The following is a 27,373-nucleotide window of genomic DNA, read 5'->3' as shown; positions in this document are numbered from 1 at the left end:
AAACAGTCCCTTTCTTGTTCCCATAATAAAAATTTCATGATAGGCATGTTGCCAGACCCAATGGCGTCTTAGTTACATCTCTTCCCTGAATATCAACAGACTATTCTACATCTGTCTCTTTCTAGCATCTCCCCTGATGATGTGATCATTACATGAAAGTGCACTAAACTTCACTTTCATTTTCCAGTCCCCCACTCCCACCCCATTTAGTTACCTTCTACAACATGCAAGGAATACATGGAAAGTATTCCCTCTGCCCTATCAGTGCATTACATATGACAGCTAGACTCTAAGTGTGAACAAATGTGGCCTTTTTTTCTGTTTTCCTGAAGCTACCTCGCTGAAGTTGGGGTAGCGATGCTGTTTCCTGTGGGGCAGGGTAGCGTAAGCAATGGATGAAGGTAAGCAAGTATGAATATGTACATGAGTATTTATGTATATGTCTGCGTTTGTGTATGTATATGTATGTATGTGTATATGTTGATATGCATATCTGCGTGTATGGGCATATATGCATATAAATGTGTATATGAGGAAATGGGCCATTCTTCGTCTGTTTCCTGGTGCTACCATTCTGATGCAGGGAACAGTGATTAAGTGTGATAGGTAAGTAAATATACATATATCATATCTTATTTATATAGTTAATAGCTGTTTCCCATGCCAGCGAGGTACTGATAGGAAACAGACAAAGAATGGCCCATCCATTCACTCTCACACACACACACATCCTTTTTATCAAGGATGTGTACGAGTACAAAGAGAGGAAAGTGATTGGTTCTCAATAAATGTCAGTTTGCAGCAAGGGTGCGTGATGTCTCCATGGCTGTTTAATTTGTTTATGGATGGGGTTGATAGGGAGGTGAATGCAAGAGTTTTGGACGGAGGGGCAAGTATGCAGTCTGTTCTGGATGAGAGGGCTTAAGAAGTGAGTCAGTTGTTGTTCCCTGATGATACAGCACTGGTGGCTGATTTGGGTGAGAAACTGCAAAAGTTGTATGAAAAGAGTATGAAAGAAGAAAGTTGAGAGCAAATGTGAAGAGCAAGGTTGTTAGGTTCAGTAGGGTTGAGGGACGAGTTAAATGGGAGGTGAGTTTGAATGAAGAAAAACTGGAAGAAGTGAAGTGTTTTAGATATCTGAGAGTGGATTCAGCAGTGGATGGAACCATGGAAGCAAAAGTGAGTCACAGGGTGGGGGAGGGGGCAAAGGTTCTGGGGGCGTCAAAAAATGTATGAAAGGCGAGAATGCTATCTTGGTGAGCAAAAATGGCCATGTTTGAAAGAATAGAAATTCCAACAATGTCATATGGTTGCGAGGCATGGGCTATAAATGGGGTTGTGTGGAGGATGGTGGATGTGTTGGAAATGAAATGTTTGAGGGCAATATGTGGCGCAATGTGGTTTGACTGAGTAAGTAATGAAAGGGTAAGAGAAATAAGTGTGGTAATAAAAAGAGTGTGGTGGAGAGAGCAGAAGATGGTGTATTGAAATGGTTTGGTCACATGGAGAGAATGAGTAAGGAAACATTGACAAAGAGGCTGTATGTGTCAGAGGTGGAGGGGACGAGGAGAAGTGGGAGACCAAATTGGAGGTGGAAGGATGGAGTGAAAAATATTTTGAGCGATTGGGGCCTGAACATACAGGAAGGTTAAAGGTGTGCAAGGAATAGAGTGAATCGGGACGATGTGGTATACCAAGGTTGACGTGCTGTCAATGGATTATACTTTGTCGCTGTCTCCCACGTTACTGAGGTAGCTAACCTCCCAAATGACTTGTCCCTCAACCCTACTGAACCCAATAACCTTGCTCTTATTCACATTTACTATCAGCTTTCTTCTTTCACACACTTTACCAAACTCAGTCTCCAACTTCTGCAGTTTCTCACCCGAATCAGCCACCAGTGCTGTATCATCAGCGAACAACAAGTGACTCACTTCCCAGGCCCTCTCATCCATGACAGACTGCATACTTGCCCCTCTCTCCAAAACTCTTGCATTCACCTCCCTAACAACCCCATCCATAAACAAATTAAACAACCATGGAGACATCACGCACCCCTGCCACAAACTGACATTCACTGAGAACCAATCACTTTCCTCTCTTCCTACTCATAGACATGCCTTACATCCTTGGTAAAAACTTTTCACTGCTTCTAGCAACTTACCTCCCATACCATATACTCTTAATACCTTCCACAAAATCTCTATCAACTCTATCATATACCTTCTCCAGATCCATAAATGCTACATTCAAATCCATCGGTTTTTCTAGGTATTTCTCACATACATTCTTCAAAGCAAACACCTGATCCTCACCTCCTCTACCACTTCTGAAACCACACTGCTCTTCCCCAATCTGATGCTCTGTACATGCCTTTACCCTCTCAATCAATGCCCTACCATATAATTTCCCAGGAATACTCAACAAAACTATACCTCTGTAATATGAACACTCACCTTTATCCCCTTTGCCTTTGTACAATGGCACTATGCATGCGTTCCGCCATTCCTCAGGCACTTCACCATGAGCCATACATACACTGAATATCCCTACCAACCAGTCAACACCACAGCTGTCCCCTTTTTTGATAAATTCCACTGCAATACCATTCAAACCTGCTGCCTTGCCGGCTTTCATCTTCTGCAAAGCTTTCACTACCTCTTTTCTACTTACCAATTAACCAAACCATTCTCCCTGACCCTCTCACTTCACACACCACCTCGACCAAAACACCCTATAACTGCCACTCTATCATCTAACACATTCAAAAAACCTTCAAAATACTCACTCCATCTCCTCACATCACCACTACTTGTTATTACCTCCCCATTAACCCCCTTCACCGATGTTCCCATTTGTTCTCTTGCCTTATGCTCTTTATTTACCTCCTGCAGCTAAGGGGGGATGTGCAGGGGAGGTTGGGCTGGGTACTAATATGTGTATTCAACTACTTTTCTTATGTTATCACTACTTGATAATTCTTTGATAATGATTTGGCTGATAATAGGATGTGCTTTAAAGTTACCTAAGGACAAATCAAAGTTCTTAGTATTAGTAATTAAGAGAAATTTAATCATTTAATGGGTAGCATAATCAGATGAGGGGTATAATGTGACTGGGTTGTTGAGGTCTACAGGATGATCATTTATTTGCCATTGCTAAGCAATCGCATTACTGTGGATGCCTCTGTGGATGACTCTGCTAATAACATCTCTGTTACTGTTCTGCCTGTCAGGACAATGTATACATCCTTATGTACCTTACATTTGACGGCATAAACACTCCCAATTATCTGGTTATCTGGCCAACTTTTATTCAAGGTCTTACTAATAGTGTTGTTGTATTGGAAGGCAACAATAAAAGCACTGTCTTTTAGTATCTCTCTTACATCAGCTAAATTAGGAGAATAGGGCGACACCAAACATTTGGACTTATCATCCTTTCCAGTAAGCCTTGTTCACAAACCACCTAGGATGACATAATTGGCTGAAAGTACATCTTATATGACTACATTCACCTACCAAACTTGTGGGATCACAAATCCATAATACTCTTAAAAACACAGACTTAACTACAGACATTTCAACAGAATGATCATGTTCTGAAAAATAATGAATATAGCTCTCAACATTGGTAGGCTTCCTGTGGATCTTAAAGGATAAATAATTAGATTCCCTTGTTATCAACACATCAAGAAATGGCAATTTGCATTCTTATTCCCATTCAATCTTGAAGTTGATGGTGGGTTCAATATTATTTAATTCATTACAGAATACATTACAATCTTGGGAAGATGGCCATAAAGACCACATATCATCAATGTATCTATGCCAGATTTTTGGATGGTTACTGACTGAAGTTAGAATCTCAGTCTCAAAGTATTCCATGAATAAGTTACTGGGAATGGGACTAAAGAGGATTTCCCATGGCTGGACCAAATTTCTGTCTATAAAAATTACCTCCATCATCTTGAAGATATTATTGGAAACACAAAGCTCTATTAAATCAATGAAAGTTTTTATGGGCAGGGGTAAGGCAAGACTGAGATCAGGTAATTTCTTCCTAAGGTATGTAACGGTTGTTTCAATGGGGACTGGTGAATCGGGAATTCATATCAAAACTAATGAGTTTATGTTCAAGCAAATTAATGTTCCTAGCCTTGTTTACAAAATCTAAGCTATCTGTAATATGCAATGAAGAGATTATTCCATGAAAATGGCTAGGGTGTTTAGCCAACCATTTGGATTATCTATAACCACAAGAATTAAGAGATAATTGGTCTGAGGGGACAACTATCTTTGTGAGTCCTAGGGAGACCATATATATAAGGAAGAGAGGGACTAACCATCCTTATGAAGGCTACTGATGGGGTTAAGTAAGGCTGACATGTCTGACAATTAAGGTCCAACGTTTTCCCTAGATTTCATAATGACAACAGGTATGAGCCCTCCCCTTTACCCCAGTGGACTTGCAAAAATCAAATTGATCATTTTGCTTTTTAAGACTTGTTTACCATCTCCATATTTACAAAAACTTTTCTTCAATAGCAAAAGCTGATAAATCTTGTAATAAAGGTAGTCAGCAAAAGAACTACTGTCTTTTAACCTGGAATGACTGCTACTATAATCTTTATTATAATCTTCGACCCATGCTATACATAAGCTTGTGCTCCATATAAGAATGATGGTTCAGACCAGACTGGTCCTGAATTCTATGAAGATTCTGAAGAACTAGTCTCAAATATGGGATAAGTCTCTTATTCATAAGAATTCACCTAAGATAATGCACAATGACCATATTCCATTTACCGTACACCCCGATGAGCAGGCAGGGCTCTGGGATCTACACATGACCCAAAATAACTACGGATCTGATGGTTTCCAGGCTTGTAGGTCACGGTCGGACCATGACCTATGGTAACACATCAATTCTTTATCACACACATAAGTAGAAAAACCTTACAGAGGTCAATGAATACCGTCATACGTTCCATAAAAATGGAACATACTCTATTTGCAAAGGGGCATATTTCCAGTGATCAAGGAACTGCAATGCTTTTCTATATACTGATGCTGTGCATTTGTCGTTTCAAATTGATTCTGGGGCTTATTAGATTACTATTTTGTGCCATTAATTTGGTGTATCATATAGTTACCTCAAATCACCTTGATCATAGTTTCGAGGATTATAATATCTATACGTTCGAGTAACATGTACATATTTTTTTTCTTAAAAGAAAGTCTATGAAAACAATTAATATTTGGAAAAAAATAATGCTAAATAGGAAAGAAAGACATCACACCCGATATATTTCTTGAAGCTTATGCTTATGATTAGTGATGTGCCATTTTTCTTCTGAAATATTAGTAAACATTAAGTGAATGAAGTGTAATGAAAATAAAATATTCACTAATTCTGGACTAAATTTGATGTTTGAAACGAAAAATTATTAATCTTCAAAAGTAATTCTTCGTTTCTATTTTTTATTTATCTTTTCACTTTCCTCGGATTGGAAGCTCCCTGGCAGCGAAGGGGAAGGAGAGTGTACATATATATATATATATATATATATATATATATATATATATATATATATATATATATATATATATATATATAGTCTATCACTTTTTTCACTCTCGCAGAAGCACGTCTTTTTATATAGGGACCGACATGGTACAATCATGAAATGCTCCGTTCAATGTAAGAATCTGAGAATTCGCGAATAAAATTCTTTAAATTTTGTAGTAGTATATATAAGAACAAAAATATACACAGACAAAAACGTACCGTGTTTATTTTTAAGAAAAATTAGAACTTGATAGCCGAACTATAGAATGTCTTCAACTACTGTGTTCAAAGATTTAGCCGATACCTTAACTCCTACCGTCAGCTGGTCCTCTCTGTTTTATTTGTGTCAATTTTCTCTCGTATTATCTCAGTACTTCCTATTCGGATTCATTTTGAGGTATTTGGTGAAACCTCTTTTACATATCTTCTCTTCATTTCTCTGTTATCATGGCCAAGTCAAGTATCGATTACACTTTAAAGATTTTCGTAAATAAAGATTGATATATGGTTGAAAAAACGCACATTCCACTATCTTCCTGTGTAACTATATCTGTTAGGACCATTTTTTTTCTCGCTCACTTGAGTTTGGACTTTGGTACACTGGATAGGATCCTTTTTATTTCAAATGTGTAGCCACCCTACCAAGGACCCTACAGGAAATGAGTTTGTAAAACTTTAGTAGGTCATTCTAGTGGATGCTACTACGTACTTTATTGTGGTATATCGCACATGTGTATGCTACTATGTACCTTATTGTGGTATATCGCACTTGTATGCCTATCATTATATACCTTATTGTGGTATATCGCACGTGTATACCTATCATTATATACCTTATTGTGGTATATCGCACATGTGTTTACCTATCATAATGTACTAAGGTCCTTGAATAGTCAATCTAACACCCTGATTTCATGGTCCTGCTTTCCTGAGGTTCTTCGTCGTCCTAGTCTGGGATGAGGATCAGAATATTTCGTTCATACACTGGGAATATTCTCTAAGAAAATTCCCCAGCCCCCTCTTTTACTTTCTAAGTCCCTCTTATTATCCCTATTTGCTGCTTCAATTTATTCATTTCCGTAAGAACTGAGACATCTGTGCGGTATATATTTTCACCTGTGCCTGGATGAAGTTTTAAGCTGTAATCTTCCTATGCTGGTTCTCTTACCGACAATCCCTTCCATCTTTTTTGGTCTATTTGAAGTATCTCGTAACCTTCAAAAAATATTAAGAAATGAAATGATTACCTGGAGACATCTGCATTTCTGTAATTGATCCTATCAATCACTACATAGGACATTCTATGAGATGGAAGCGTTACCGACACAACTTATGTCTACATGGATGTCTCCATGAACAGTATTCATGTTGTATTTGTTACATGCTACAGGTAATGATAAACTCGCTGTTAAAATTAAATACTACATAATAAAATTTCTAAATCATCTTGAACATCTGCAACCTATGTCGAGTTAGATTTACTTATTCTGAAAGTTATTTGAAACAAGTCATGTCTGGATTTCTGAATCATGAAATCATAAAGCGTCAATGTGCTACTTTTATTTTACTCTGAAATATAGAAATATCCGTCATTTTAGTTAGTTTTGGAAAAATTGGAAAACTGGACTGACATGGGGGAGGGTCGAGCAAATCCTATGGGAATTTTGACCTGAATACAAAGCATTACCAGCTGAACTCTTGCAAAATACCGTATCACAATTAATCAGTCTATGGTGAAAGAACTTAGGAATGTTGTGTGCTCTATCTACCGCTTACCTGTCATGAATCAACATCCAGGTGTTAGGTTGTAATGTGAATAATGAAAGCGCTGGCATCATGAGAGTGCTCTACTGCAGACTGGTGCTCTGGCATAGCATGTGACACATATAAAGCGTTTAGTCAAATGTGACGGTACCTTAAACTGGAAATGTCCACCGTGCGATCTCACTAAGCCACATCCAATGCCACATCTTGTCATAAGCTTTGGATATGTCAAGGGCAACTACACAAGACTCCCCATAATCTTTCAGGGATGATGACCAGACATTTGTAAGGCAGGATAGAATATTACCAGTGGATTTCCCCGTCTCAGGGTGGGCCTCCTCCTGCTCCCCTGCAGCAGGGCCCCGGCAACTATGCACCGAGGACGCCTCCTTCCTGGTGGCCCTTGCCTGAGGTTATCGCACTTTGAATACAAAAATGCTTTGCCTGACAGATAACGTACTTGCAATGAATACTGGCAGTAATGAATGCTAAATGGAAGTCAGAGAAGGAGAGTTTTCCACGCCCGATATGCCTGATCCCTTGCCTGAATGGCCTCAGAACAGAAACGATTGAACCGTGGATTGGAAGAGGGGATGAATGCTTCCATTCCCGTAGGAATAACCTCTGTTGTTTGGCGGAGAAAGAAACATCTCCACATAAAGACATTAATTTACCCAAGGAAATTCAGAAAAGAAGTCACGTAAGTTATCCCACTCTGCTTTGTTGAGGTGCCAGTATTTACGCTTAGAAGGAAGGGGCTGCTGGAGGGGAACGTGCCGTTACAATACATTTCTGAGTGTGATCAGATAAACCAACCGGGGGAGAGATAGTGTACCTACGGCAGGATTAACTAGTGAAAAACAGATCCAGAATATTTGGAGAGTGGTCACAGCGGTCAGGAATATAGGTAGGAGGGGAGATAATGTGATCTAAATAATTGAAAATGGAGAATGTGAGGACTTCAATCCCTCCACCATCCATTTGAGAGGAATTCAACCATTCCCTGTGGTGAACGTTGAAATAACTAAAGTAGAGGATCTTGGCTTGAGGGCGAGTGCCACCGTCTCAAGCCAGGAGTTTAGAGAGTAGAAGAAAGACATAAGATTTGAAGAATTTAGAGAGCAAAAGGCGAAACAGAGGAAAAGTGTGTAACTGGGAGACATACTTTGAGCCATATTTTATCGAAGTTTGGGGACAAAAGGTCCTTATGGCGTGCAACAGGTGTGTTGATGGGATAAGTACGAACACCACTTTCGTCTCGGAATCGTGATTGGAGATATTATAGGTGGATAGGAAAAAGGGACTAGTGAGAACATCATTAGACAACTGTGTCTCAAAGTGAAGTAAGACATCGGGAAAGGTACTATACAGATGGTGTTCAACAGATAAAAGGCTATTAGAGAGACCACGAATGCTGGTGTAGTGAATAGGAAAAGAGGAAGGTTTAACTGTGGGAAAAGTCGTGGGAGGGGCCGGTACTACTATGTCTGAGCCCTCCCTCTCATTAGCAGTAGAGATTCTTAGCACCTGTGATGCCAGGAACTAGGGGAAACAAATTGTTGGACTCTATCATGATTATAACTGAAAACGTTTGAGTAAATGAGGTGGCAAGAGTACTTATGTGACGAAAATATTCGAGGTTTGTGTTGGTGTATGGTACTTGTGGGATGGCAGGACTAGCCCGGTAGTCCCGTTATAATGAGACAGAAAGTAAGACTAGCAATCCTAACATAGAGAGTGTGAGATGGTTCCGGCCACTAATTTATCGCTACTCAATCAGGACGGTAGTACTACCCTGAGTGGCTGCTGTCAAGAGCCTACTATATATATATATAAATATATATATATATATATATATATATATATATATATATATATATATATATATATATACATATATTTATTTATTTTATTTTTTTGGCTTTGTCGCTGTCTCCCGCGTTTGCGAGGTAGCGCAAGGAAACAGACGAAAGAAATGGCCCAACCCACCCCCATACACATGTATATACATACGTCCACACACGCAAATATACATACCTACACAGCTTTCCATGGTTTACCCCAGACGCTTCACATGCCTTGATTCAATCCACTGACAGCACGTCAACCCCGGTATACCACATCGCTCCAATTCACTCTATTCCTTGCCCTCCTTTCACCCTCCTGCATGTTCAGGCCCCGATCACTCAAAATCTTTTTCACTCCATCTTTCCACCTCCAATTTGGTCTCCCACTTCTCCTCGTTCCCTCCACCTTCGACACATATATCCTCTTGGTCAATCTTTCCTCACTCATTCTCTCCATGTGCCCAAACCATTTCAAAACACCCTCTTCTGCTCTCTCAACCACGCTCTTTTTATTTCCACACATCTCTCTTACCCTTACATTACTTACTCGATCAAACCACCTCACACCACACATTGTCCTCAAACATCTCATTTCCAGCACATCCATCCTCCTGCGCACAACTCTATCCATAGCCCACGCCTCGCAACCATACAACATTGTTGGAACCACTATTCCTTCAAACATACCCATTTTTGCTTTCCGAGATAATGTTCTCGACTTCCTCACATTCTTCAAGGCTCCCAGGATTTTCGCCCCCTCCCCCACCCTATGATTCACTTCCGCTTCCATGGTTCCATCCGCTGCCAGATCCACTCCCAGATATCTAAAACACTTTACTTCCTCCAGTTTTTCTCCATTCAAACTTACCTCCCAAATGACTTGACCCTCAACCCTACTGTACCTAATAACCTTGCTTTTATTCACATTTACTCTTAACTTTCTTCTTTCACACACTTTACCAAACTCAGTCACCAGCTTCTGAAGTTTCTCACATGAATCAGACACCAGCGCTGTATCATCAGCGAACAACAACTGACTCACTTCCCAAGCTCTCTCATCCACAACAGACTTCATACTTGCCCCTCTTTCCAAAACTCTTGCATTTACCTCCCTAACAACCCCATCCATAAACAAATTAAACAACCATGGAGACATCACACACCCCTGCCGCAAACCTACATTCACTGAGAACCAATCACTTTCCTCTCTTCCTACACGTACACATGCCTTACATCCTCGATAAAAACTTTTCACTGCTTCTAACAACTTGCCTCCCACACCATATATTCTTAATACCTTCCACAGAGCATCTCTATCAACTCTATCATATGCCTTCTCCAGATCCATAAATGCTACATACAAATCCATTTGCTTTTCTAACTATTTCTCACATACATTCTTCAAAGCAAACACCTCTTCTCTGTTTACCAAATCATCCACACATCCTCTACCACTTCTGAAACCACACTGCTCTTCCCCAATCTGATGCTCTGTACATGCCTTCACCCTCTCAATCAATACCCTCCCATATAATTTACCAGAAATACTCAACAAACATACCTCTGTAATTTGAGCACTCACTCTTATCCCCTTTGCCTTTGTACAATGGCACTATGCACGCATTCCGCCAATCCTCAGGCACCTCACCATGAGTCATACATACATTAAATAACCTTACCAACCAGTCAACAATACAGTCACCCCCTTTTTTAATAGATTCCACTGCAATACCATCCAAACCTGCTGCCTTGCCGGCTTTCATCATCCGCAAAGCTTTTACTACCTCTTCTCTGTTTACCAAATCATTCTCCCTAACCCTCTCACTTTGCACACCACCTCGACCAAAACACCCTATATCTGCCACTCTATCATCAAACACATTAAACAAACCTTTAAAATACTCCATCTCCTTCTCACATCACCACTACTTGTTATCACCTCCCCATTTGCGCCCTTCACTGAAGTTCCCATTTGCTCCCTTGTCTTACGCACTTTATTTACCTCCTTCCAGAACATCTTTTTATTCTCTCTAAAATTTAATGATACTCTCTCACCCCAACTCTCATTTGCCCTCTTTTTCACCTCTTGCACCTTTCTCTTGACCTCCTGTCTCTTTCTTTTATACATCTCCCACTCAATTGCATTTTTTCCCTACAAAAATCGTCCAAATGCCTCTCTCTTCTCTTTCACTAATAATCTTACTTCTTCATCCCACCACTCACTACCCTTTCTAATCAACCCACCTCCCAATCTTCTCATGCCACAAGCATCTTTTGCGCAATCCATCACTGATCCCCTAAATACATCCCATTCCTCCCCCACTCCCCTTACTTCCATTGTTCTCACCTTTTTCCATTCTGTACTCAGTCTCTTCTGGTACTTCCTCACACAAGTCTCCTTCCCAAGCTCACTTACTCTCACCACCCTCTTCACCCCAACATTCACTCTTCTTTTCTGAAAACCCATACAAATCTTCACCTTAGCCTCCACAAGATAATGATCAGACATCCCTCCAGTTGCACCTCTCAGCACATTAACATCCAAAAGTCTCTCTTTCGCGCGCCTGTCAATTAATACGTAATCCAGTAACGCTCTCTGGCCATCTCTCCTACTTACATACGTATACTTATGTATATCTCGCTTTTTAAACCAGGTATTCCCAATCATCAGTCCTTTTTCAGCACATAAATCTACAAGCTCTTCACCATTTCCATTTACAACACTGAACACCCCATGTACACCAATTATTCCCTGAACTGCCACATTACTCACCTTTGCATTCAAATCACCCATCACTATAACCCGGTCTCGTGCATCAAAACCACTAACACACTCATTCAGCTGCTCCCAAAATACTTGCCTCTCATGATCTTTCTTCTCATGCCCAGGTGCATATGCACCAATAATCACCCATCTCTCTCCATCAACTTTCAGTTTTACCCATATTAATCGAGAATTTACTTTCTTACATTCTATCACATACTCCCACAAGTCCTGTTTCAGGAGTACTGCTACTCCTTCCCTTGCTCTTGTCCTCTCACTAACCCCTGACTTTACTCCCAAGACATTCCCAAACCACTCTTCCCCTTTACCCTTGAGCTTCGTTTCACTCAGAGCCAAAACATCCAGGTTCCTTTCCTCAAACATACTACCTATCTCTCCTTTTTTCACATCTTGGTTACATCCACACACATTTAGACACCCCAGTCTGAGCCTTCGAGGAGGATGAGCACTCCCCGCGTGACTCCTTCTTCTGTTTCCCATTTTAGAAACTTAAAATACAAGGAGGGGAGGATTTCTGGCCCCCTGCTCCCGTCCCCTCTAGTCGCCTTCTACGACACGCGAGGAATGCGTGAGAAGTATTCTTTCACCCCTATCCCCAGGGATAATATATATATATATATATATATATATATATATATGAATAAAGTGTATATGAACGCGCACCTTCATAGAACATACAAAGCTCCATCAGCCAGGATCGAACCTGGGACCCCTCGTGCAAGAGGCAGGCATGCTAACCGCTAGGCTAAGGGACTGTATAATAGGGAACAACTATTCGAAATACTAAGTTCTGTGTTCTGTTCGGAAACAACCGATAGACCCCGTTGCTCACCATAGTGAGACGAAGGGTATTCGAGTACTTAGTATTTCGAATAGTTGTTACCTACAATACAGTCCCTTAGCCTAGCGGTTAGCATGCCTGCCTCTTGCACAAGGGGTCCCAGGTTCGACCCTGGCTGATGGAGCTTTGTATGTTCTATGAAGGTGCGCGCTCATATACACTTTATTCGTATTCATGTAACTCCGCGTTGTACAGTCAGGTTCGGTAAAACGCTATCAGCTGGCTATGTGTTCTGTTCGGAAACAACCGATAGACCCCGTTGCTCACCATAGTGAGACGAAGGGTATTCGATAATTAGTATTTCGAATAGTTGTTTTCTATTATACAGTCCCTTAACCTTGCGGTTAGCATGCCTGCCTCTTGCACAAGGGATCCCAGGTTCGATTCTGGCTGATGGAGCTTTGTATGTTATATATAAATATATATATATATATATATATATATATATATATATATATATATATATATATATATATATATATATATATCCCTGGGGATAGGGGATTAAGAATACTTCCCACGTATTCCCTGCGAGTCGTAAAAGGCGACTAAAAGGGGAGGGAGCGGGGGGCTGGAAATCCTCCCCTCTCGTTTTTTTTTTCCAAAAGAAGGAACAGAGGGGGCCAGGTGAGGATATTCCAAAAAAGGCCCAGTCCTCTGTTCTTAACGCTACCTCGCTAACGCGGGAAATGGCAAATAGTTTAAAAGAAAGAAAGAATATATATATATATATATATATATATATATATATATATATATATATATATATATATATATATATATAGTTGATAGAGATGCTCTGTGGAAGGTATTAAGAATATATGGTGTGGGAGGCAAGTTGTTAAAAGCAGTGAAAAGTTTTTATCGAGGATGTAAGGCATGTGTACGTGTAGGAAGAGAGGAAAGTGATTGGTTCTCAGTGAATGTAGGTTTGCGGCAGGGGTGTGTGATGTCTCCATGGTTGTTTGATTTGTTTATGGATGGGGTTGTTAGGGAGGTAAATGCAAGAGTTTTGGAAAGAGGGGCAAGTATGAAGTCTGTTAGGGATAAGAGAGCTTGGGAAGTGAGTCAGTTGTTGTTCGCTGATGATACAGCGATGGTGGCTGATTCATGTGAGAAACTGCAGAAGCTGGTGACGGAGTTTGGTGAAGTGTGTGAAAGAAGAAAGTTAAGAGTAAATGTGAATAAGAGCAAGGTTATTAGGTACAGTAGGGTTGAGGGTCAAGTCATTTGGGAGGTAAGTTTGAATGGAGAAAAACTGGAGGAAGTAAAGTGTTTTAGATATCTGGGAGTGGATCTGGCAGCGGATGGAACCATGAAAGCGGAAGTGGATCATAGGGTGGGGGAGGGGGCGAAAATCCTGGGAGCCTTGAAGAATGTGTGGAAGTCGAGAACATTATCTCGGAAAGCAAAAATGGGTATGTTTGAAGGAATAGTGGTTCCAACAATGTTGTATGGTTGCGAGGCGTGGGCTATGGATAGAGTTGTGCGCAGGAGGATGGATGTGCTGGAAATGAGATGTTTGAGGACAATGTGTGGTGTGAGGTGGTTTGATCGAGTAAGTAACGTAAGGGTAAGAGAGATGTGTGGAAATAAAAAGAGCGTGGTTGAGAGAGCAGAAGAGGGTGTTTTGAAATGGTTTGGGCACATGGAGAGAATGAGTGAGGAAAGTTTGACCAAGAGGATATATGTGTCGGAGGTGGAGGGAACGAGGAGAAGTGGGAGACCAAATTGGAGGTGGAAAGATGGAGTGAAAAAGATTTTGTGTGATCGGGGCCTGAACATGCAGGAGGGTGAAAGGAGGGCAAGGAATAGAGTGAATTGGATCGATGTGGTATACCGGGGTTGACGTGCTGTCAGTGGATTGAATCAGGGCATGTAAAGAGTCTGGGGTAAACCATGGAAAGCTGTGTAGGTATGTATATTTGCGGTTGTGGACGTATGTATATACACGTGTATGGGGGTGGGTTGGGCCATTTCTTTCGTCTGTTTCCTTGCGCTACCTCGCAAACGCGGGAGACAGCGGCAAAAAAAAAAAAAAAATAAAAATATATATATATATATATATATATATATATATATATATATATATATATATATATATATATATATATATATATATATATATATATTTTCCCTGGGGATAGGGGACAAAGAATACTTCCCACGTATTCCCTGCGTGTTGTAAAAGGCGACTAAAAGGGGAGGGAGCGGGGGGCTGGAAATCCTCCCCTCTCGTTTTTTTTTCCAAAAGAAGGAACAGAGAATTGGGCCAGGTGAGGGTATTCCCTCAAAGGCCCAGTCCTCTGTTCTTAACGCTACCTCGCTAATGCGGGAAATGGCGAACAGTTTGAAAGAAAGAAAAGATATATATATATATATATATATATATATATATATACATATAATATATATACATATACATATATATATATACATATATATACACACATACATACGCACATATACACACATACACACATACACATATATATATATACATATGAAAAATGTAAGAAATAATTTAGAAAACTGAAACTTCTAGCTTGAAATGAAATGAAAAATGAATGTCACATAATGGTTCAACCTCTGGCTATGGAAATGGGAAATGTATAATTTATTTACACAAACGTCAATAGTAGTTTTCATCAATTTAACCACTGTATCATACTGCCTGGTCCACTTCTCTTATCATGAAACAGGAATATTGGCTTATGATGTTTCTCAATTGTCTTCATTACACAATAGTGTAATGAAGTGTAATCACTTTTTCAAAGTGATAGATATGGAAAGCAAAAAGGTGTTTTCAGAAATGTACTGGAAAAGTTGAGGTCCAGATAAATTTTTGGTCTGTCAAGGCTTTATTATGGCGGATGACCAACTACCTACTCTCATGTATCCAAGATATGGTTGTACTTTGTGTAATGAAGACAATATATATATATATATATATATATATATATATATCTTTTTTATACTTTGTCGCTGTCTCCCGCGTTAGCAAGGTAGCACAAGGAACCAGACGAAAGAATGGTCCAACCCACCCACATACACATATGTATACATACACGTCCACACACGCACATATACACACCTATACATCTCAACGTATATATATATATATATATATATATATATATATATATATATATATATATATATATATATATATATATATATCTTTCTTTCATACTATTCTCCATTTCCCGCGTTAGCAAGGTAGCAATTTAATTTACCAAAAGAAGGAACAGAGAAGGGGGCCAGGTGAGGGTATTCCCTCAAAGGCCCAGTCCTCTGTTCTTAACGCTGCCTCGCTATCGCGGGAAATGGCGAATAGTATGAAAAAAAAAAAAGAAAAAAAAAAAAAAAAATATATATATATATATATATATATATATATATATATATATATATATATATATATATATATATATTGTCCTCAAACATCTCATTTCCAGCACATCCACCCTCCTCCGCACAACTCTATCTATAGCCCACGCCTCGCAACCATATAACATTGTCGGAACCACTATTCCTGCAAACATACCCATTTTTGTTTCCGAGATAATGTTCTCGCCTTCCACACACTCTTCAACGCTCCCAGAACTTTCGCCCCCTCCCCCACCCTATGACTCACTTCCGCTTCCATGGTTCCATCCGCTGCCAAATCCACTCCCAGATATCTAAAACACTTTACTTCCTCCAGTTTTTCTCCATTCAAACTTACCTCCCAATTGACTTGTCCCTCAACCCTACTGTACCTAATAACCTTGCTCTTATTCACCTTTACTCTCAGCTTTCTTCTTTCACACACTACCAAACTCAGTCACCAACTTTTGCAGTCTCTTACCCGAATCAGCCACCAGCGCTGTATCATCAGCGAACAACTGACTCACTTCCCAAGCTCTCTCATCCACAACAGACTGCATACTTGCCCCTCTTTCCAAAACTCTAGCATTCATCTCCCTAACAACCCCATCTGCAAACCGACATTCACTGAGAACCAATCACTTTCCTCTCTTCCTACTTGTACACAAGCCTTACATCCCCGATAAAAACTTTTCAATGCTTCTAACAACTTGCCTCCCACACCATGTATTCTTAATACTTTCCACAGAGCATCTCTATCAACTCTTATCATATGCCTTCTCCAGATCCATTAATGCTACATACAAATTAATTTGGTTTTCTAAGTATTTCTCACATACATTCTTCAAAGCAAACACCTGATCCACACATCCTATACCACTTCTGAAGCCACACTGCTCTTCCCCAAACTGATGCTCTGTACATGACTGACCCTCTCAATCAATACCCTCCCATATAATTTCCCAGGGATACTCAACAAACTTATACCTCTGTAATTTGAGTACTCACCTTTATCCCCTTTGCCTTTGTACAATGGCACTGTGCAAGTATTCCGCCAATCCTCAGGTACCTCACTATGAGTCATACATACATTAAATAACCTTACCAAACAGTCAACATCACAGTCACTCCCTTTTTTGATAAATTCCACTGCAATACCATCCAAACTCGCTGCCTTGCCGGCTTTCATCATTCGCAAACTACCTCCTCTCTGTTTACCAAATCATTCTCCCTAACCCTCTCACTTTGCACACCACCTCGACCAAAACACCCTATATAAACCACTCTATCATCAAACACATTCAACAAGCCTTCAAAATACTCACTCCATCTCCTTTTCACATCACCACTACTTGTTATCACCTCCCCATTAGCCCCCTTCACTGATGTTCCCATTTGTTCCCTTGTCTTGCGCACTTTATTTACCTCCTTTCAAAACATCTTTTTATTTTCCCTAAAATTTAATGATACTCTCTCACCCCAACTCCCATATGCCCTCTTTTTTCACCTCTTGCACCTTTCTCTTGACCTCCTGCCTCTTTCTTTTATACATCTCCCAGTCATTTGCATTATTTCCCTGCAAAAATCGTCCAAATGCCTCTCTCTTCTCTTTCACTAATAATCTTACTTCTTCATCCCACCACGCACTACCCTTTCTAATCTGCCCACTTCCCACGCTTCTCATGCCACAAGCATCTTTTGCGCAAGCCATCACTGCTTCCCAAAATACATCCCATTCCTCCCCCTCTCCCCTTATGTCATTTGTTCTCAACTTTTTTCATTCTGTATTCATTCTCTCCTGGTACTTCCTCACACAAGTCTCCTTGTGCTGGAAATGAGATGTTTGAGGACAATATGTGGTGTGAGGTGGTTTGATCGAGTAAGTAATAATAGGGTAAGAGAGATGTGTGGTAATAAAAAGAGTACTGTTGAGAGAGCAGAAGAGGGTGTTTTGAAATAGTTTGGTCACATGGAGAGAATGAGTGAGGAAAGATTGACCAAGAGGATATGTGTGTCAGAGGTGGAGGGAACGAGGAGAAGCGGGAGACCAAATTGGAGGTGGAAAGATGGAGTGAAAAAGATTTTGAGTGATCGGGGCCTGAACATGCAGGAGGGTGAAAGGCGTGCTAGGAATAGAGTGAATTGGAACGATGTGGTATACCGGGGTCGACGTGTTGTCAATGGATTGAACCAGGGCATGTGAAGCGTCTGGGGTAAACCATGGAAAGTTCTATGGGGCCTGGATGTGGAAAGGGAGCGGTGGTTTCGGTGCATTATTACATGACAGCTAGAGACTGAGTGTGAACGAATGTGGCCTTTGTTGTCTTTTCCTAGCGCTACCTCGCGCACATGGGGGGGAGGGGGTTGTTATTTTATGTGTGGCGGGGTGGCGATGGAATGAATAAAGGCAGATAGTATGAATTATGTACCTGTGTATATATGTATGTGCCTGTGTGTGTATGTATATGTATAAGTTGAGATGTATTGGTATGTATATTTGCGTGTGTGAACGTGTATGTATATACATGTGTATGTGGGTGGGTTGGGCCATTCTTTCGTCTGTTTCCTTGCGCTACCTCGCTAACGCGGGAGACAGTGACAAAGCAAAATAAAAAAAAATGTAATATATATATATATATATATATATATATATATATATATATATATATATATATATATATAATACTTGATCGCCCTTAACTGGTGGCAGTGTCACAGCGGGTGACCCCCACCTAGCACAACTCCAGGGACCTCCTGCAACTCAAACACAAACCAGCAGCCGCTGCACACTCCGGGAGCTTCCTGAAACCCAAACATACTCTAGAAGCTGTGATACGTGCCACACCTGCCTCCTTCAGGAAATCCACATCGACTCAGCAGCAAAGCACTTCTCTCACCAAAGACTAGTCTTTGATTCCCACATGTCCCTACTTCATCTGGCATCACCAACAGTATCACAGGAACCCTGCCATGCCCGTCTCGTATTGCTCGACCTACCTTTATCATAATCCTGCACCTTCAGTAGCACAACTGTCCCTAGGCTATGTCACCTTACGTACCTTAATCAATAAAGCATTGTTGTTGTTATTGTTGCTTGACGTGTTTCCGTGCCCCTCTCTTAGTTAAACCACTCTAATATCCCGAGCAGAATACGCGCTGAAAGCATGACCCGGGTCCAAGCTCCAAACTCCCGCTTAAAATTTAATTTGATAATCAACTAATGAGTGTATGAGTCAGTTAGTTTCGCTTATCTTTGACCCTAGTTGTCAATTTGTGGATTGGTACATTTCAAAAGAATGAAGTTATTGCACATATGGGAAAAAATAGCGGTAAGGCACCTTGCTGTTCGTCTCTAAATGCGAAAAAATAGCGAAGTATATTACAGGATCTAATATTTCCTCGAATTTAAAGATCTGATTTTTCAATTATGTCGGGTCTTTTCCCATGGTACATTTCGGATCTTTTGATATGTTGTTGATGGTTGCATCATATTTACAAATATGCTTTATTTGCCAAATAAACTCAAACTCTTGAAAGATTCTCCCTTTTTTAGGGGGACAGCCAATATTATCGTTGGTTGATGTGTAACACATTGCATGAGATGAGACAAATATACTGGAAGGATAATTTCGCATATTGAACTCATGTATATCTAAAAAGATGGGAATAGACAAATATTTCATATCTGATGATTATCCAAATTCTGATGTACAGTTAGAATACAACGTAAATATTTATATAGTATATCCCTATGCCCTCTGCATTGGTGCCATATCAAGACAACTTTAAAGGGTTGCGCCAAATTCATTGATATTTTCATTATCACACACAAATAATCACTTCCAAATGAAAAGGGGGAAAAATATCAAAACCATCATCTAATCTTAACGATATGAACATGAATTTAAGTTTGTGATAAAGACCCATTGGATCAGTAATTGAGTATAATTCTTAATGAATTTTTGAACAAATGAAAAGGAATGATACAAAACCGAACAGTATGTAATATATTCATGGCAAATGACTACTTTTCGTTATTGTTATCAATTAGGGAAAGGGAAATTATAGCCAACCCAATGTAGCAGTGTGCTAGGAGTCGTATGTATCATAGTTGGTAACATCTGTAGCAAGTGGGCGGATGAGGCAACCAACAGTTGACAGGACTACGCTTACCTGACATTAGGAAGAATTTTGAGTGAGATTGTACGTGTTTAGTATTCATAGATGTGGGATGAAGATCACAGTCTTAGGATTTGAAGAAAAAGAAGTATAAACTTATTATCAGCACCTGAAAGGACAGTCATTTCATAGGACAACGTGTAAAGAGAGGGATCCGAACCGTCGTTCATGGTAAACTAATTGTTACCCTCATCCTCAACCTTAGGCTAGGTTGAGTTAGGTTATACTAGGTGCTGAATATCGGTTTGGATTGATCTCTTTGTATATGTATTGAATAGAAGTCATTAAATGTGTCGACTATCTTCTAGGGTGCAGTGAATATTTCGGGTCCTTGTCCTTTTATCTTATTATGGGTTATCTTGCAGACAATTTTGGTATCTTTGGGTCATATGGTATTATACAAAAATTTTTTCTTTATGTCCACTCCATAACTGGAGTAATAGACTTATGGAAGAAAAAATTTGTACCTCGTGATTTAAGCAAATATTTTTGATGAGTGATAAGATCAGTCTCAGTTTGATAATTCAACTGGGTCATCAAGGTTTTATCCATCGCCTTCTTGAAATACTAGGGAAATTTTTGGGTAGAAGTCGAACCAATCAACCTTGCCTAACTTCCTAATAAGGGGTGTGACAGAACTCTGAAAGGTACTGAAATCAGCCCAATTTGACCAAAATTAACCAAAATGTTACAGAATGTCATAATTTATGCCATCCAAATTGCCAGATTCGTTTGCAAATGAGCTAGAACACTGCTACAAGAATGGAAAAGGTTTTAGTCATCATCAAATGAATATTTTGTCTTATTGCTGTCTTCAGATTGGTCTGAACATTGTGAGACATCTTAGGTATTGAAATGTTTAACTTAAAATTTATTTTTCAAATGAAGTGAAAGATAATCATAAGTGAATGATAAGGAAACTTGATTGAGAAGAAATCAAATACCTTTTGTTTTAGCATAGTGGTAAGGTTGCAGAAAATGATAAAACAGCCTGGTTTTGAAACATCTTTTCAAGCGCTGGTGTCGCATTCTCGTTGGTAGTGCCATGAAGAGAAGATAAGCCACGTTCATTCTCTAGCTGTCAGGTGTAATGCACCAGAACCATAGTTCCCTCTCCACAAACAGGCCCCAAAAAACTTAACATGGTTTACTTTCATGCTTCACATGCTCTGATTCAGTACATTGACAGTGTATCGACCTCAGTATATCACATCATTCCAATTCACTCCATTCTGTGCACCCCTTTCACCTTCCTGTATGCTCAGGCCCTGATCACTCCATCCTTCCACCTCAAATTTGGTCTCCCCATTCTCCTTGTTCTCTCTTCTACTCTTGACATATATATTCTCTCAGTCAACCTATCATTACTCATTCTCCGCATATTTCCAGAGCATTTCAGCATGCCCTCTTTTTCTCTCTCAACCACATTTGTTTTATGACCACATATCTCTCTTTTTTATGTTGAAGACTCCAGTCTCAGCCAAAAGTCCACAGAAACAGAACAGATGAGCAAGCGCAGATGCAAACTCAGAGGCACACTCTTTCAGAACAGAGATGGTTGCCATCAGGACCATAAGCCTTTCATTTGTCAAGAGAGAGAAGCACTTTTCAGACTGTCCAAAAAGAGATTATGGGTAGGGTTATAGAATTCATAAGAGGATGATCAGAGGATGAAGGAATGTTAGAGTCATCCAAAGTGGAGTTAGAGGAGAAATGGGAACCAGAGTTGCTTTGTCTACAGGAGATACAGCTATAGTACCATCAGAATGGAAAAGTGAAGGAAAGGTAGAGCAACAGAAATTGTTTGAGATGACCTTAGCTAAAGACCAGAAAGACCTATTAGTAGATGATGAGGAGAGGTTATCGCACTTCCTTTGAATTAAGGAACACTTTGCCTGATGGATAATGTGCTTGCAATCATTACAGACAGTGAAAAAAGCTGAATGGGAGTCAGAGGAAGTAGAATTTTTCTAAGTGTAATATGTGAAATCCTTTGCCTGAATGGCCTTAGAACAGGAACATTTGAACAATGGATTGGAAAAAGAGGTTGTCTTGCAGAAAGAGGGGATAAATGCTTTCTTTCCCAGAACAATAACCTCTGCTATATGCTTGGCAGAGACATGCATCACCACATAAGTGACAGAAATTTATCCAAGGGAAGTCAGAAAAGAAATTATATACATCATTCCTATCAACTTTGTTGAGGTGCCGGTATTTACACATAGAAGGGGCAGCTGGAGGGGGAGTTACTGTTGAAATAGATACATTAATGAGAGTGTGATCAGATGAAGCAATTAGGGATGAGGTTGTATAGTTACAGTGGGATGGACTAGAGGTGAACAATAGATCTGAAATATAAGGAGAGTGGTCCTGGTGGTCAGGGATATGGGTAGAGTAGGAGATAATTAGCTCTAAATCATTGAGAATAGAGAGCATTAGGGCTTCAATTCCTGCACCATCAACATGGGAGCAATTCAAGCATTCCCTATGGTGAACGTTGAAATTCCCTAGGTAGAGGATCTCAGTTGGCAGGTGAGAGGATGCCCTAGTCTCTTGCAGGAGTGTACATAGTTGAAGAAAGATATGAGATTTGGAGAATTAGGGAGCAATAGGTGAAACCAAGGAAAAGTGTGGTAGTTGGGAGGCAGTTGTTGAGCCACTTTACATCAAAGTTTGGGGACTCAAGGTCTTTGAAGTATGCAACACGTGTTGATGTTGGAATAAGCAGAAACTCCACCTTTGAACTGGAATCATGAGTGGGGATTTTAGTTAAATATGAAGAAGGGATTAGTAAGAACATCATTAGACAACTGTGTCTCAGAGACAAGTAAGATGTTAGGATAGGCACTAAACAGATGGTGTTCAATGGAGGATAGGTTACTAGAGTGATTGTGAATGTTGGTATTGTGAATAAAAGAAGAGGAAGGTCCGACTTACTTTCTTACTTGATCAAACCACTTCACACTATATCTTTTTCTCAAGCATTCATTTCCAGCATGTCTAACTTCTGCACAGTCTTATCTATGGCCCATGCTTCACATCCATATGATATTGTTGGGACTACTATTCCTCCAAATATACCATATTTGCCCTCCCAGATAATGTCTTTTTCCAAAAATTTCTTCAGCACTCCCAGTACTCTCCCCCACCCTATGACTCTTTTATGCTTCCATGGATCCATTCACAGCCATGTCTGCTCCCAGATATTTAAAAGACTTCATTTCCATCAATTTTTCACCATTTAAACTAATGTGCCAACTAACCTCTCCCTCAGCCATGTTGAACTTAATGACTTTGCTCTTATTCACATTCACTCTCAAATTTCTTTTTTTGCATATTCTTCCTACTTAAGGTTACAGTGCAAATGAAACAATACTTTTGGTGAGGGTCATATTATGATTATTTGAAGAAACAGGGTGCAGTCTTATCACAGAAATTCTCACTTTAAAGACTCTTTCCTTTCCTGGTAGCAGAGTTTAGCACAGCCTTGGAACTGTGGGAGCCCCTGGAAAAATGCATCCTTGGGTGAAAATAGGACTCATTCAGAAATAGGTTCCCACTGCCTGGAAGTCTCTTCTGTCATTATGAAATTTTTATAGCACTCAGGAGGCCATAGGTCATCAAGTGTTATGATGTTTTGTATATATTACTATGGGGAGAGTATGGGACAATCGAGCAGTAAATTTGTGGTGCCTGTATTGTGGTTGTTGCATCATGGACACAGAGGGTCCTTGAATGTGTTGAAAAGGTGTTTGTAATTAGTATTTGTGTGTTACAGGAAGGGACTTTTACACTTATGTTGCTGTCTCTTGACCTTGTATATATGTACTATGTCATTGATTCCTATGAATGTATGAAACACACACATACATGGTACATATTAACAAAGTTAAGAGATGGGGTAAAATGAATGTGTAAGAGTTAGTTTTGGTTGCTAAGCTGCCACTGATTATTGTGAACACTCATATTTTTGTGGTTTGCAGCTATGTTATATTTGATTTTAAGAGCATGAAGGACCTGGTTGGTAATTCATAATTTAAAGTGGAACTAATGAGTTGTCAGTTAGTGTTCTGAAGGCATTCAGTATAACTGTGTATTGTTATCTATGTGGGGAGTGACTGTTACATGTGATGCCGGGAATGGTTGGTGTTTTGATCACTGGGAGTTCTTGCCATCCAATGTGACTGGAGAGTGTGAGCTAGATTTGTGTTTGTCTAAAATTAAAAGACTCGTTGGAAATATCTGCAGAGATGTAGATCTTCTGTTTTGGCTGAGCCATTGTTCCAATTGTGTAATGTTGCACTGTATGTTTGTTGTTGCCACAGTGGTGTCAGGATGTTGTGATGTGCTTGTGAGGTCATCCTCATGTATAAAGACTTTTGTGTCTTGGTTTCCCAGAGATGATGAGAAGTTATTTAGAAAGAGATCGAAGAGGGTTGGAGAAAGAACTATAACTCGGGGAAGTCCGCTGCAGAGTTTAAATGACTTAGAGGTAAAGCCATAGTGGGTGACTCTGGCATGGTGGCTGGCTGTGAAATTGTTTAGAGGGTGGTGTCGAGTATCTTTTGTGTGAGGAAGTGATAAGGGATGCTGTCAAATGCTTTGTTGATGTCTGTTGCCACTATTATTGTGTGGGACATGGGTTGTAATTTATTGAAACCATATAGGATGTGTTGTGTAAGGTCAGTGTGTAGAGTGGTTATGGAATAATTGAGTATTGAAGCCATGTTGTGCAGGTGACAGCGGGATATATTGTTTGATTCTGTTGTGGATCAGTGTATCATAAGAGTTTAGATATTGAAGACAGAAATGATATAGGGTGGTAGGAGGATAAGAAGTTGGGTAGTTTAGAGGGCTTTAAGACTGGTATATGTTTGCAAGTTTCCAGATGGAAGGGATTTTTTTTGTGTAGCTAGAAATGGTTGATGATGTCTGTAATTGCTTGGATTGTGACAGGGTCAAAATGTCTTATGTAAAAGTTTGATAAGTTGCCAGGGCCTGTTACAGGAAAGTTCTGTCATTCTGATTGCACTGCTTGTATCAGTGAAAGGAAAGGTAGATGGGCAGTTCTTTATGGAAGGATTTTGTGTTAGTTTTTTATGACTTTCTTGGTTAGGGTGAGTTTGGTTTGTGGTTATCTTAGAAGTGTCTCACAAGTATGTTTGTGTGTTTTAAGGAGAAGGAATATCATTGGAATGGGTCAGAAATGCTTCATTAGCAGGGCTGGATTGATGTTACAAGTGTAATTACTTATTTGTAGAACTATGATCTATGATATTCTTCCTTTTTCTCTGTCGGTGGTATACTTGCATAAGACTAAATGATTCACATAGATTAATTAGTCTTTGTATCTGTTCTCTTTCATCTGCTGATCTATTTTGTAGTCGCATCTACAAGTATAATCTCTTCTTTTCTGCCATACAACTTAATGGAAGTTGAGTCTCCAAACCATCTTTGATCCCTTCTATATTTCTTCAACTTCTGTTGAAATAGTTTTAGTCATTTAACTTCGTTTTTGGTGCTCTGTATAATGCTAGGTTTATTGTGTCTGTAGACAGATAGCAGAGAGCATAATTACCATGCTGTTTTGTGAAACAAGTAGCATACAAGGTAAGCATTACGTGTAAGCTGTACCCCACAGCAATATCCCAACTTAGAGTTACTTGTAGGTAGCCATTGATTAATGCTTCCAATTTGATAGTCATGCAAGGCATACTGTATTCATGAAACTGTAACCAAGTAGTCAATGTGTGTTGTATATATGAATTTTTATGAAACTGACCAGTCATGGATTTTTTCTGTAACAATTTAAAGGAAATGCCTAGTTGTCTATTTCAGTCACTTATCTAGCTAACTCAACTTTACTTCATTGATGAAAAGATGAAACATTGTAAAGATTTATATCTTAGAAGGATATGTCATGTTAGAATGTGGATGAATAGGTTTGAATATTTATCCAAAAACTAAGGGTATTTCAAAATGATTCTTCCCAGGTATCTACATTTTCCTTATCAAAATGGTTCTTCATCAACATGAGATCCCTTTGGTACCAGCAGACCAGAGCAGAGTATCAACAGTAAACAACTGTGTTGATGTTCTCTTGCACTTAGACAAGGTGGTTGATGATGTCTTCAGTTCCATCACTTCTCGTTTAGAAGGCAAGGAGTTAGAAACTTTTAAATTTGCATACAAATTATTCTTTGATTAATCTGTCTTTTTGAAAAAAGCAGAAGTGTTGTTGTATGATTTTTACAGATTTCACCATCCATTATCATGAATTTTAGAATTGCCACAAAAAAGGAATTATGGGTAACCAGAAAACAAGAAATAGCAGAATAACATATTTGAGGGACTTCTTATGGATTTTGATAATTAGCTCTTGAAGTTTTCTTCCTTCTACTTATTTTCATTGATGATTACAGGAAAATGATGGTAGTTTACAGAGATACCTCATTTAGTGTATATGTAATGGTCATTAATAACCAAAAATCCATCAAACTTAGAAGATGAAAAAAATCAATGAATATATCTGCTGTCAGCTTTGTTTGCATTTTCTAAGCCAGTTGTTTTCATTCTGCCATAATTTGCATCTGTTCAGTTCAGCTGTCCTACATGTATTTAAGGAACATTTTATACCCATCACATATGAAGCAGCCTGCAAGTCCGAGTGTAGATAAATCATCTGTAGTGACCTCACCTAACCTAATAATCCTCAGAAGAATGTTTAGTGGCCCATCCTACAAATCTGCACCTGAAATATCAATTCCTGACACCCACGCTCGATGTTGGTTGTGGCAGATCAATAGCTGCTGCTGTAATTATGGATGACCTGACCCTTTCCATAAGAAGCACCACTCTTACAGACTTAACCTCAAGTCCACCAGCATGAAGAAAGGTCAGAAGCTTGTGACATTTGGCTTCATCATCCCTAATTCCCTTTGGGAATAGCTACCCCTCACAGACCTGACCTCACTGCCCATGAAATACCCAGATATTGCTGCAGCAAGTCAGTCAGGT

At 39.6% G+C, this 27,373-nt stretch overlaps 2 protein-coding genes across 10 annotated transcripts in view; one reads left to right on the top strand and one right to left on the bottom strand.

The window, feature by feature from the left end:
* Positions 1-7,695, bottom strand: part of LOC139754618 (SPRY domain-containing SOCS box protein 3-like) — a 70,654-nt gene extending 62,959 nt beyond the window's left edge. The window contains exon 1 of one of the 5 annotated variants that reach the window (XM_071672082.1): positions 7,348-7,695. Coding sequence is in view for 2 of the 5 variants with exons in the window: in XM_071672078.1 (XP_071528179.1) it covers positions 4,809-4,850 (42 nt within the window). In the remaining 3 variants the exon portion in view is untranslated. Of the gene's footprint in view, positions 1-4,808; positions 5,042-5,155; positions 5,441-7,347 lie in introns of those variants that run through there. The other 4 variants (XM_071672081.1, XM_071672078.1, XM_071672080.1 and 1 more) reach the window with 4 other exon arrangements.
* A 12,603-nt stretch (positions 7,696-20,298) lies between these two features.
* Positions 20,299-27,373, top strand: part of LOC139754617 (WASH complex subunit 1-like) — a 98,365-nt gene continuing 91,290 nt past the window's right edge. Inside the window, exons 1-2 of one of the 5 annotated variants that reach the window (XM_071672073.1) lie at positions 20,299-20,380; positions 26,350-26,514. In XM_071672073.1, coding sequence (XP_071528174.1) covers positions 26,373-26,514 — 142 coding nt within the window. In that variant the 5' untranslated portion in view covers positions 20,299-20,380; positions 26,350-26,372. Of the gene's footprint in view, positions 20,528-26,349; positions 26,515-27,373 lie in introns of all 5 variants that reach the window. The other 4 variants (XM_071672074.1, XM_071672075.1, XM_071672076.1 and 1 more) reach the window with 4 other exon arrangements.

The sequence above is a fragment of the Panulirus ornatus genome, chromosome 17, assembly GCF_036320965.1.
Source record: "Panulirus ornatus isolate Po-2019 chromosome 17, ASM3632096v1, whole genome shotgun sequence".
NCBI classification, from domain to species: Eukaryota; Metazoa; Arthropoda; class Malacostraca; order Decapoda; family Palinuridae; genus Panulirus; species Panulirus ornatus.
This window is presented reverse-complemented; position numbering and strand designations above follow the sequence as displayed.